This window comes from Sus scrofa, chromosome 15 (assembly GCF_054392235.1).
Source record: "Sus scrofa isolate SSC_HxYL_T2T_F1_AM1 chromosome 15, Sscrofa_HxYL_maternal_Yorkshire_Landrace_v2.0, whole genome shotgun sequence".
Classification (NCBI taxonomy): Eukaryota; Metazoa; Chordata; class Mammalia; order Artiodactyla; family Suidae; genus Sus; species Sus scrofa.
Window position 1 is genome coordinate 101,527,750 of NC_139397.1, and position 13,233 is coordinate 101,540,982.

General features: G+C 44.7%; 1 protein-coding gene across 1 annotated transcript; it reads right to left on the reverse strand.

Moving 5' to 3' along the window:
• Positions 1-1,657: 1,657 nt before the first annotated feature.
• Positions 1,658-5,715, reverse strand: NEUROD1 (neuronal differentiation 1). Its single transcript, XM_021075510.2, has 2 exons — positions 5,624-5,715; positions 1,658-4,040 (listed from the first exon to the last, which is right to left on the reverse strand). The coding sequence occupies exon 2, from the start codon at positions 4,027-4,029 to the stop codon at positions 2,959-2,961; it is 1,071 nt and encodes a 356-aa protein (XP_020931169.1). The 5' UTR covers positions 4,030-4,040; positions 5,624-5,715; the 3' UTR covers positions 1,658-2,958.
• Positions 5,716-13,233: the final 7,518 nt, after the last annotated feature.

Sequence of the window (13,233 nt, forward strand, 5' to 3'; positions counted from 1 at the left end):
AAATCACACCTCACTTAGTCTTCATTCCTACCCTAAAATAATCTACAGTTAGATTCCCCGCTTGCCGTTTTAAAAGCTGAAATTCTTAATGTCATCCTCTTACTCTTTCTTCTGTTCACTACAGCAACAGTTTTTAGTTTGCATGAAGATGTCTAATTTTAATTACAGGTGAAATTGAGCTGCTGAATAGATCACATCAGATCTGAATGTTCACTTCATGGTCTCCTAGGCTGGAAGGCTGTCAATGTTCAGATATCATATCAGTATTATGCCTCTTAAAGTAAGAACAGTGAAAGCAATCTTGGATATAAGAAGCAACAGCTTGATTCCTCAATAACAACTCTGCTTCACTTGGAATGAGATGACTGCATTTTGGATAAAGTTAGGACTAACTTAAAAGTATTTCTGTCATGTGATGAAGGATGATGGAAAACATGCTAAAATGATATATTTTAAATTGCACTCAAACATTTTTTAAATGTTGAAATATTCCTTACTGCTACTGTCACAGCTTGACGTAGCCCCCTTGGCAATGTTATTAGTATGGCTAATTGTTCCCGTCCATTAGATTACTCACATTTTTCTGGAGCAGCTTGCTAAATGAGGTCAGCTTTCTGGAACCCCTAAATCACAAATGAGAAGGAGATTAAAGGAACAAGCTTGGGATGGGAGGTAGTCATCCAATGTGGCATCCGAATCAGAGGAAGAACAATGGAGTTACTAATGACAGTAATCAGAGTACCACAGTAGAGCCAGGGCCCAAGTGCCAAAACATTATTCCCTAGAAATTATTCCTGTCAGTCAATATATCCAGAGGAAGAAGAAAGCCAAACTTTTTTAGTGGCCTTAACAGTGGACAGAATCATCTCTGAGTTTTCCCAGTAAGTTCTATTTATAAAATAGCAGAATAGTACTTCAAAGGGGCTAAGGAAACAATTACACTTTCCTAAAAAGTATTATAGTACAAATAGTATGTTCTTGAGTGTAAGTAATACATTACTTTTTTTCTTGGAAAATTATGGTAGTCATCACGTGTAGAACAATGATAAAATGCTACTTTTTAGATTCTTTAAATTAATTAAATCATTTCTTCCTGGTATATTCTATAGGAATATCATTTTTGCTTTTTGGGAGAGTACTGATTTGCAATAGAGAACACTTTACTTCAGGAAAAGGTACAGATAACAAAGCACCAAGACAACGATAAAGTTTTTCTAATATATTTTTAAACATGTAAACAAACTAAGCTAGGATACTTGTATCTTGCTTGTTAATAATTAACTAAATTCACCTTTTAAAAATCCCTATCTTTAAAAAAAATTGAAGAAAACACATAACATAATCATTTAAAGGAATGGAAAACAAAACAAGACGAAACACAAAAATACAACTGTTTGTCTCTCCACAACCCCTCCCCCACTCCAGCCTCATATTCCAAGTAATGAAGTATCAGTTTGGTCGTTTCATTATCTACAAAGAACTGGTGACTCCCTAAGCAAGATAAATAGACTAGAGAGTTTGCATTAACTTTTTTATTTTATTCTACAAACAGAATTTAGTGTTTTGTTTTGTTTTAACTCAGCAAATAAAGTAATTATTCGGCTTAGGAATTAAATATACTTAAAAACATCACTTTAAGAAGAAATGCAACAACTGCTCAGATTTTCAATACTATTTTATTGCAACTGGATGGGTGTTTTCTAAATTGTGCATTACACCATAATATACAGGATTACAAACAAGATTACAGTACAGGTCGATTTCAGTGGTACCAGTATCACATTTCAAACAGCACTTATTCTGGACTGCATTTTACATGCAATAGCTATTGTTCTAATTATGAATTAAATGGTCTGACTTTACTTAAGCTACTGTACTAATTGACTACAATAGGTATAAACCCCAACATTAACAACCTGATCAGATTTAGGCTCAGATTCATTACATGAATATATGACAAACCACCCATTGTGTGACTATGTATAAAATCATGCATTTATATTTTCTGGAAACATCAATAGCTTCAGACTTTCTGTAAAATCATGGAATGCAAAGGAGTAAAAGACTAAAAAGAAACAGTGCAAATTGTATGTGATAGTCAAGCAGCTTTTGATTTAAAGAAGGGTATGTTGGCATTTGTTTATAATATGTATATACAAGCTTGTGCAAGTAATGTATTTAATTGATATGTTTTGATAGGGAACACATCTCTTGTTTTTATTCTTCTTAATAATTATGGGTCTGGTTATCATTTTAAGGAAAGGGAAACACTTTAAAGTGAAATGAATTGCTCAAATTGTGCAATTGTTTTAACAATTAGGGAGGAAAGAAGTGCTAAGGCAACACAATAACTTTCTAAGCACTTTTCTGCTGGTTTAAATTAGTTAAATTATTTTGTATAAATTAGATATAATTCTACTTTTCTGATATGTATAAAAATTGATGAAGCTGCATGGTTTTAAAATAGGAAATCCACATTATAAAAAGTCATTAAAAATTCTGTACAAAATCACAACAAAATAATTCAGCATGGGAAAGGTAACAAGTAGTAAAATGCTGGTTGAAAAATATATATTTATATATATTTTAATTGGCCCATTACTAGTTTAAAAATTGCATAGATCCTAATTATTGCTTGTGATTTTGTTATCCCGATCAAATAATTAATATGCTCTTAATACAGCTACACCAAATTTGTGGTGCTTTTTTTTTTTAACTTTACTGTATTATTATTTTTTTAAAATAGAAGAGCTATAGAAAATAATACATAAGGTGAACAGGAACTTTGATCCCCTGTTTCTTTCAAAGGCAGTAACGACAATAAATACATATATCACTTGAAGCTTGGAGTATTTGCACTTTGCAGCAGTAGTACCTAAAGGGCTGCCTTTTGTAAACACGACAGTCACTGTAAGCACAGTGGGTTCATTTCCCAGGGATGGTGAAACTGACGTGCCTCTAATCGTGAAAGATGGCATTAAGCTGGGCACTCATGACTCGCTCATGATGTGAATGGCTATCGAACGACATAATGTTGTCTATAGGGATCTCACAGCGAGGGGCAGCGGCGCCCGAGAAGATTGATCCGTGGCTCTGGGCCCCTGCCAGGGTCGCTGCAGGATAGTGCATGGTAAAGGCATAATTTTTCTCAAACTCGGCGGACGGTTCGTGTTTGAAAGAGAAGTTGCCGTTGATGCTGAGCGGCGGGCTGAGGGGTCCATCGAAGGAAGGGCTGGTGCAATCAGTCAGGGGGCTCTCAAAAAAGGGCTCTAACGCTGCGCTGTAGGCGTGTGGCGGCGGCTTTACGTGGAAGACATGGGAGCTGTCCATGGTGCCGTAGGGCGGGCTGGGCAGCCCGGGCGACTGGTAAGAGTAGGGGTGCACAGGGAAAGAAGCGCTGGCCGTGGGCAGGTGCGGAGGCATGTCCTGGTTCTGCTCAGGCAGAAAAGTCCGAGGATTGAGCTGCAGGCAGCCTGCAACCAGGTTGGTGGTGGGCTGGGATAAGCCCTTGCAGAGAGTCTGTACAAAGGAGACCAGGTCAGGGCTTTTGCCTGAACGCAAGATCTCCGACAGAGCCCAGATGTAGTTTTTGGCTAAGCGCAGTGTCTCGATTTTGGACAGCTTCTGTGTCTTGGAGTAGCAGGGCACCACCTTGCGCAGGTTGTCCAGCGCCGCATTCAGCCCGTGCATGCGGTTCCGCTCCCGGGCGTTGGCTTTCATTCGTCTCAGCTTAAAACGCTCCAGGCGCGCCTTGGTCATCTTCTTCTTTTTGGGGCCACGTCTTTTAGGCTTTTGATCATCATCCTCCTCTTCCTCTTCCTCCTCCTCTTCCAAGTCCTCGTCTTCCTCCTCCTCCTCTCCCCCGTTCCTCAGTGAGTCCTCTTCCGCATTCATGGCTTCAAGGTCGTCCTCCTTTTTGTCTGTCTCGTGCTCCTCGTCCTGAGAACTGAGACACTCGTCTGTCCAGCTTGGAGGACCCTGGGGCTGAGGCTCTCCCATCAGCCCACTCTCGCTGTATGATTTGGTCATGTTTAGGTCTCCTACATTCAACAGGAGAGAGAGGAAAACAGAAAAGGAGAAAGAGGCTACATTCGAAAATTCCATATGCCTTCAGCTTTCACTAACTAGCCCTGCAGAAATGTGTGTAAAAAGAATTACCAACTCATTTCAAAATTGATTGCACCTGAGGAAAAGTTAAATGCAGAGTTTTATAATGGCTTGTGTGTGCCCCGCTGGAACAGAGGAGACAGGATTGGGCTGGGAGCAGGGGAGAGAGTGAATATGTGTTATACGTACACTGTACACTCCTGTGTGTATGTTTCTTTGCAATTAAAAAATTCTACGTGTATTTATGATGATTACCTGGTAGGATAATGTGTGTGAAAATGAGTGTATGTTTTGGTGACTTCATATTTATCTGCATGAGTTCAAAGTCACTCACAACTCCAAAAAAATGATGAGTCTGAAAATTGCAATTCCGTTTCCATCTCTGTCCTGGCTTCCCAGTACTTAGCGATTAAAGTTGAAGAGCCATTACGTAATTTGCTAACGCCGGCGGTGATTTTTAAGAAGATTATGCTGACTAGAGATTGAAAAGCAAATGCATGGCAGAGGAGAAGTAGTTTCCACCAAATTATTTCACCATCAACGAAACATTTAGTAACAAAAGTGGGTTGGGGTCTTCGACCCCGCTCTCGCCTTTCTTTTCTCGCCTCCCACCCGGCTGGCCCTCTACTGAATTTCCACCCTGTACAATAAGCGATTGCTTCAGGGCCAGGGCTGGGGCACCGCACTGAGCGCTCTTCCACGCGCTGGGGATCAGGTGCGGAAGGCTCCTCTCTAATAAACAGCCCATTGAAAGGACCGCCCGCTCTTTATTGGGGCTTTTCAAAGTTCGCCTCGAAACCTCCCTTTAAAAGATTGAGTAATTATAATGGTCAGCGATTGGTAATGGCGAAGTTGCCGCTTCTAATAAGAAAAATAAAAAGCCTTTAGTGAGACAACTGAATTTCTGGCTCCTGCAGTGGCTGCTGGGGACTTTGCCGACCCTGGAGCAGTAACAGGTAGTAAGAGTGGGTCCCTTTCCCTTTCTCCACATTTTTCTTCCTCTCAACTAAACTACCTGTCAACCCGCTTTACTTTCTAGGGTATGTATATTCAAAGTATCAATGCTACTTTCCTTCAGTGAAAAAAATAACTTGGCACTCCCGGTGCGCATGAAATACATGTAGACAAAATAAATCTTGGTAACATGGGCTTTTTCTTTTCCTTAGTGAAAGAAGTGAAAAAGTGAGGAAGTCATTTGCTTTCAGAACTTCGAAGTCACCACTAGCAAATAATTATAGAGTTAGTGCGCGCTACATTTTTAAAAAATCCAAAGATGCTCCTATACTTTCGCCCTCAAAACACACATAGAAAAAAGGTAAAACATTTTTTTTAACTAAAAAGCTGGCAGTGAATATTTGAGTAATGTGAGTCAAATTGTGCGCGTATTTGTCTGCAATTGTGGAAAGGAATGCATGTCTCAATACCCACACATGCGCTCACAAACACACAGAATATGTAGATACACATCTTCAAATGCTGCTTTTATTCTCAGCAAAAATGAAAGGATTGTAATTACCTGTAGTTGTTAGTAGGTCCTGAGCAGTGATGGTCTCATAACCCTCGGGCCCCGGGACGCGGTGCTTCTGCGTGGGGCGAATTCCTCGTGTCCCGGCCTCACGGGCGCTCAGGTTATATAGGCGAGGTGGTGATGCTGAACGCGGGCGGGGCTGGGAGCGGAGCGGCGAGCAGGTTCCTGCGCCCTGCGCCTGCGCACGCGTCCAGGCCTTGCGCTCCCTTCCGACAGTCTCCTTTCCCCCGCCCCCCGCCCCTCGCCCCTGCCACCTCCGCCTCCCTCTTCTCCCACCCTCCTCAGACTCCAGCTCCGTTCTCCCCCACCCCTACCCCGCCCCATCTTCCTCCCCGGCATGCGCCATATGGTCCTCCCAGTCCAGCCAAGAGCCGGGAACCACGTGACCTGCCCATTTGTATGCCGCGGAGCGCTCCATTCCGGCCCCTTTGTGGCCAGAAGAAAGTGGCCCATCTGTCGCCAGTTAGAGACTCCGCGGACCTGTTTTTACCCGCAGGAGAGATTAACCCTTTCGGGCGGCAGAAGGGAGAAGGGGCGCGGGGGAAAGGAGGCGGTCGGGGTTGGGGGGGAAGGAGTTTGAGAGAAAGGAGCGGGAAAGCTAAAGCTGGCTGGGTTTACAGAGTTAGTGGCCTGTGCTGAGGAGCTAAGTAGGGCAGAGGTGAAAGAGGCAGAAGCGGGGAGACTCCTTTGGATTCTTCTCCCAGGCACTAGCTTCCTGCTCACTCCCTTCCTTCATTGTGGCCATCTCTTGGTTTCTCCCCTTTGGTAGATGCTTTGCTCATTGGTGCCAAGGGGTAGCTTCTCCCAATTTCCATCGGCCCCTTAAGCAAACCTGAACGCCATATAAAAAAGGCTTCGTTTGCGAATGCAGTTGTGAGACTAGTCCTCTAACTTCCTTAGCTGGATCGCCCCACCCAGACCAAACAGTATACAAAATTTTGTACCTACCTATTTTACCATACACGCAACCCCATGCGTCCAGACCCTCAGCTACCCTTGTTCCTGGAGATCCCTCATTATGTCTCTGTCACTCTCTCCTGTGAGCCTTATCCTCAGAACGCTCTAGTCCTTGGCCTCATTGGTTCCTGGAGCTCTCATGCTTGAAAGCTGGAGATTCTCTGACGCGGATTCTGTCCTATCAACCAAGGCCATTGGATTGATGTAAAATATGCCCTCACCCAGATGCTCCTGATTCCCTGCCACAGGCTGCCTCACTCCCCATCCCCACTCTTGGGCCTGTAAATAGGAACTTGGTTGAGACAAGATTTCTCAAAGGGAAGTGCAAAGGGCCTGTGGTAAAAGGGTCTTTTTCATTTCTGAAGAAGCCATATTTGTGTTTAAATAGCAGTTCTTTTTTACTCGTTACCAACAAGGCATGCTCTAGAAGATACAATTTTTTTAAATAGTTAACTCTATCCCTTCTTTGTCCACTCTTTCTCCACCAAATTCGCTTCTAATCCTCCATTAATTAACCCTTTATCCCCCTCCCAGACCCGTGTCCCCTTACAATGAATGTGTTGAACTTAAATTGCTTATTTAAGAGCAGTTGTTCTAAAAGCCCCTTGAGTTTGAAAACCGTGTCACGGTTGAGCTGTTGGAGCTGAGTGCATCTGGGAACAGAAGTGGGGACGCTATGGGGAGGGGAAGAGGGTCCTAACGCAGCCTTCCTGGTCCAGCGGTAAATCTTAAAGAAAAATAACGGGGGGTGTGACACCTGACCCGTTGCTCAAAGCATGGCACAAATCATGTTGAGTTTCCAGAGCTAGAACTCAAGAGTTTTGATTTCTGTGTTCACTCTTCAGTGTACGAAGATCACAGAGAATGATCAAAGAACTCACCTAGGAGCCTAGTATCAGTATTTAAGTACGGTCTGTATCTTAAGTGATGGGCATCAGAGTAATAGCCTGAAGAGATCAGTCCATAACTCTGAGTTCTGAGGACACATGGAAGGGTTGGACCAGGAGCTACCACTCTCCCAGAAGCTGCCCCGACGGCCTATCCCGCTGTGCCAACAGAGATGTGAAGCTTGTGCTCTGGCTCTCATTTCTCCGTCTTAGGGGGCGTTCAGAAGAGATCTTGGGGGCAGGATGGAAGAGAGACCCAGTTGCCCCAAAGGTCTGGGGGTGACCTAGGGGATTTCCCTCTCCCAGGAAGCGGAAACGTTACCAGTTTGAGACACCCCGTGGAATACAGATTTTTGGTAGAGCCAGATGTTCTGGGGTAAGGAAGGGAAGGAAACTCGGGTATTTCGTCAGCCGAGACTCTAACGGGCAAAGTTCAGGAATCAGGAGACTCGGTCCCTCCTTCTCCTCCCGATAAATTCACCTCTAATCCCACTGTCCAACGTTGGCCCAGACTTGGGGATTTGTACAAAGAAAAGGGCACTCTGGGTTCCAGAGACCTGGGCGAAATTCGTCTCACGGTGGCTCAGCAGTCGGTGCTGACCCGCCTGTGCGTGGGGAATGTCTACTTCCAGCGCTGGCATCGCTGCTGAAACTGCCCACGGGACCCCTGGGAGGTTGCAGCCGGGTAGTCAGTAGTCACACATGGAAGGGAAGAGTGTCCAGATTGGGACTGGGGTGGGATGTTTTTGTTGGGAGGGGAAGGGGGCGAGAAATTGGGGCCAGATGACGGCAGCCGCAACACTGGGAGAGGATGGATTGCTGCTGAAGCGGGGCTCAGACGGAGAATTGTCGCTGCGGCCCCGCCCTGCCCCCTTATTTTCTTTTCCCTTTGGACTTTGTTTCGACGGTTGCACACTTTCCCCCCTCCCGATTCCCTAAATACCCTCCCTCTTCCTCTGCCCCATCTACCCGTCAGCGGTACACCCTTTTCAGCTTCGGTCCCCACTGGGCGCTGCGGGCTGCTGAGCGGCACGCGAACCGCACGCGCGGGCAACAAAAGCGGCTTTCATGACTCACTGCCCTCGAGCAATGCCCCAAATCTGTCGCCCCCGGGTCCCCGCTCTGAGCGCGCGGCGCGGGCCGGGCGGTCCCGGCCGTTACAGCGGCTGCCAGGGCGCCGGCGGGAAGTGGGGGTGGGAGGAGGCAAGTGGCCAGGGGTGGGGAGAAGGGAGTGTGGCCAGGGCGGGGAGAACGGGATCCGGGGAGAGGCGTGTGGCAATGCGCGTGGGGGGTGGGGGGGACGAGGGATGAAGGCCTGAGGCCCGGACTTAGGGGGTGGGAAGCGTGTAGCGGGCGGAGGGTGGTGCGACGCATTCACAGGGCTAAGATAAAGAGCTGGGGCCGGGCCGGCGTCCCCGGCGGTGACCTGTTTCTCTGGGAAACAGATGCTCCCTCTTGGCAAAGGAAGGTTTACGTTCAATGAAAGAATTAAGTATGGCCAGGGCGGCCCCACCGACCTCGAGCGGTGCTCGCGTCCTCTTCCCCACTTCTCCCAGGAGATGAGTGTCCCGGCCTGGGCATGTTGGAGGGGCGGAAGATGCGGGGGGAGGGACTGAGGGGCGAGCCAAACCGCAGGACACTGGATCCGCAGGCGGGCTGAGAGCTGTAGATTCCTCACAGGCCCCGTAGAGCCCTTGGGAAGTCAGAGGGGGATGTTGTGGGTCTGCCCAGATCTCGGGCTTAGCGCAGGGTTTGCACCTTCGCCTCCAGGGAGACCACTGGGCGCCCGGATCCTGGCCAGGGGCTGAAGCTGCCCGGGCTCGACAGGCAGGCGGCGGGGGAGAGCCAAGAGCAAGAGAGAAGCTATTAAAATGCTTCGCCGTCGCCCCGAGCGCAAAACCCGTCCTCCCCAAATCTCCTGGGCTTGCGGCATAATCTTAATTAAGATAATTGATTCATATTGCACCTGCGAGAACGGAAAAAAAATGATTCCAACCCTCAACCCCACAAATTGCTTAGAGCTATTGGATGGAACACGACGCGGCTGTGATTTGAGGAGTGATTTAGTACCGGGCTTCCCCAACTCGGCCTGCCTGGACTCTTTTATTTATTATTTACATCCTCTTAGTCCTTCCAGGCCCTGAGTGGCTCCCGTCATGGCGCCTACAGATCTTGAGGGACTTCATCTTTGATTCCCAGTCTGCTGAGGGGCTTTCCTTAAACTGTCATCCCACACTCATATTAAAAACGTAAAATCAACGCAGCTCCGAGGACTGGCAGGCATGGGTCACTGACATGATTTCCCAAGGCCTCTTGTGTCAGATGTGTGTGATTGTGTGAGTGTGTGTGAATTTGAGTGTGAGTATACAAGTGTATAAGAAATTGTGTGTGAATGTGCAAATCAGTGTATATATAGCAGGTGTGATAGTATGTGAATATACGTGACTTGTGTCAATTGAGTGTGAATGTGTAATTTATGTAAGTGTGTGGGGTTGTGACACAGGTGTGTGTTCGTGGGCTCTCTTGCTTTCAGGTGAGGAGCGTAAACAGAGGGCTCACACCTGTTTCTGTGGGCTGAGAAACAGCATGAGGTCTAAAGGGGACCCGCAGCCCCAGCAGTAACTGGCAAACGCCCTATATTTATCAACCTTTGCCTTAACAGAAAGCAACAAAGCCACAAAAATCCCCAATAGCTTGTTTAGCTGCAAGTGTGGAAAACAGAAATACACCGACGGCGCCTGAGTTTCTCCTGAACAATGGCTACTGCAGAGGGTTGGAGGAAGAGATGAGGCAAGTTTCCAAAGGCGAGAGAGAAGCCGAGCAGGTTTAGAGCCCAGGGCAGCTTACAGGACAAAAGGCTTCCTCAAAGTATCAGCACCGTGGACAACTCCCACTTCTTTGGCCCTGGAATTTGCAGTATTAAGGTTCAGCAAAATGATCCCCCTTCCAGTGGCATTCATTTTTTCCTGTTCGCTTTCTTTCGAAAAAGCGCTGACACCACATCCCGAACTTTTCATCGAAGAGCCCTGTTAATCTGCATTTAATTAGCCACCTTCTTTTCGGAATAAGTTTCCTGGAAAGCTAGATAGCTAGGTTTAGGAGTAAGGGGAAGCTTTAATTGTAGTTTGAACTAGCGAGTCTGAAACAAATCTATAGAATAACTTTCAGGAAGATAGTCATTGTTCTAATATTTGCCACAGCATCAAAACCAAAAGGAACTCTTATTGGTTGTCCACAGAAATAATAACATATCTAAAAATAATTTTGCTTTTGTTTTATGGAGCATACATTTTATTGGTAATATAAATATTTTATCATTACCATCATCCTAGCAACCCTCCTGTTATTTCATATTAAAAACTATTTCTATTAAATTAATGGGGAAATAATCCAACCAAAATTAAATGGCATTATTTGCTTAGATTTGGTGAGCCATACAATTACTTAAATTACACCAGATTGAGAATATTTCATCTAAATACACATGATATCCAAAAATCCTGGAAAAATTCCTGTAGAGATGTAACTCTGAGAAGATCAAGCACCTTTGGTAATTTAAACATCATATTAATATACACCATATGCCTCCCTCAGTTATTGATGTAATTTTTAAATATTATTATTAGCAATCGGAATCCTTACTGAATATTATTTGGATTTTGCTGAAATGGAAAATATAATTATTTTTGATTCAAGAATATACCATAGAGGATTACTTCTTAAAAATAAAATGTTTCCTTTCCTCTTTAACAAATACATTTTCACAGGAATTAAATATTGATAATTTGACCTTTTATGTCTTTAACTAATCAAAGGGGGAAAATTCCAAATGTAGATCTCAGAGTTTGGCCCTGGTGGGTCTTTCCGCTTGAGCAGGCACTGAGATTAAAGGAGTTGAACTTCCTCTTTCACTGCTCTCTCCTTGCACTAATTGCTTATGCAAAAAATGCAGATTTGTATTAATTAGTAACTCCACTGATTAGTTCTGTGGTATTTTCACATAATAAATCATGCTGCAGACATGAATTTTGGCACATCACCCAGTAGAGGCTCAGGCTGCAATACGGATTTCATATTAAAATAAAATCTCTAACTAAATCTACCTTTCTGATGCAGGTACCATGAGCAACCGCCTGCTGGGAGCACCTGTCATGGGAAATTACTTTCACTCAGTGACAAGCCACTTTGGGGGCCTAAACAGGTCAATCTGATTATGAGGTTAGGCTCTAATAATAAATAAACAAATAAATAAACACATAAACACATACCTAAATGACACACACGTGCCTAAGCTCTAGACATTTTTTGCAGACAATGATGTATAATAGAGGATATACTTGTAATGGAACCAGATTTTGAAAACGACTTCCCGGATTATGGATAAACACCTCACTCTATTTTCCTCCTGTGAGATCTTTGCTCCTTTGTGAGATGGTCTGATAGTGTGAGACTTTCATCACTCATCCTCATTGACTTATCTTCTCCCTAGTCAGACAAGCTAGATATGGATGAAAAAGAGGGACCACTAAAGCATTATGAGCAGGGCATGAATGCCAAGAGCCATCTCAAAGGGAATTGGCCACCCCTGTGATCATAGCATATGGTGAGAAGCTGTGAGGTCAGGCACCCACAGTTGCCTGATGTGAGACAAATTCTCCACTCCCTATTGGTAAGTATATGAGCTTCTACACAGCTTCTTTTGTTTTTCTTGAAAACCATTTAATTCGATGAGGCAGATTACAGCCAATATTGCTGAGACTATAAATTAGACCCTGGTGTCTTATGTGCTTCAGACCAAACCTCTACATGCCCTTGTTTTCTTGCCACCAGTGACACATTTCCAAGACCCCTCTTGTGTTCACAGTACTCTTATATTTTCTGGTCCATGTCCACTGTTGAAAAATATCTATAAGTTCATGCTTCTTAAGCAGTTAAGGGAGAGAAAGAAATGCTTAATCTAATGCCCCTACCTGGAATGCCTGCAAACTTACAGGGTGCAAAGAAAAAGGAAGGAGTCCTTAATCTTGACATTCAGAGATGAATAAAGGCTAAGGGAGATGTATCTTGGATGGCGGCTGGGGCACCATGCTCTGCCACAGTTGTGCTTGCAGGTTTCAGTCTTTCTGCCTACTTTTAAGACCAGTCCTGAGGTAGCAGGACACAAGGATGGGGGTGAGGAGGGTGCAGCCTCTAGGGAGGCTTTCTCTAACCATCATTTACTGAAACTTTTGTATGCTTTGTTGGTGAAAGGAAAAGTTCTGCATTTTGTGGTCTTTTTATCTATTTACCTTATATGTGAATAACTTTTTTTTAAGGAACTAAAAAGCCAGGAGAGCAGATATAATTTAAAGAAGCCCTCTATTAAGTCAAATATGCTTTTTTTCTCCTTTGAATTTACTCCTGAATCCTACTTCATATGGCTTGACATGGACAAGATTGATCATCATTCATGAGAAAATAATCCTATATTTTCTGTGTTGGTCCACAATACTGGGGTGTCGAGGCTATGTAGAGAGCTAAAGCTGGGCATTAGCAAAGATTCCAAAGTTGCTTTAGTTTATTATTGGAGAGTTTGTCTCATTCCCTTCTTTTCAGAAATTGCTTGCTTCACTGAGTAATAAATGCATCGATCAAACCTATATTGAGAGAGTTCCCGTCGTGGCACAGTGGTTAACCAATCCGACTAGGAACCATGAGGTTGAGGGTTCGGTCCCTGCCCTTGCTCAGTGGGTTAACGATCCGGCGTTGCCATGA

What these genes read in the sequence shown, in the direction of transcription:
- NEUROD1 (XM_021075510.2), bottom strand. Translation starts at nt 4,029, where the DNA reads ATGACCAAATCATACAGCGAGAGTGGGCTGATGGGAGAGCCTCAGCCC.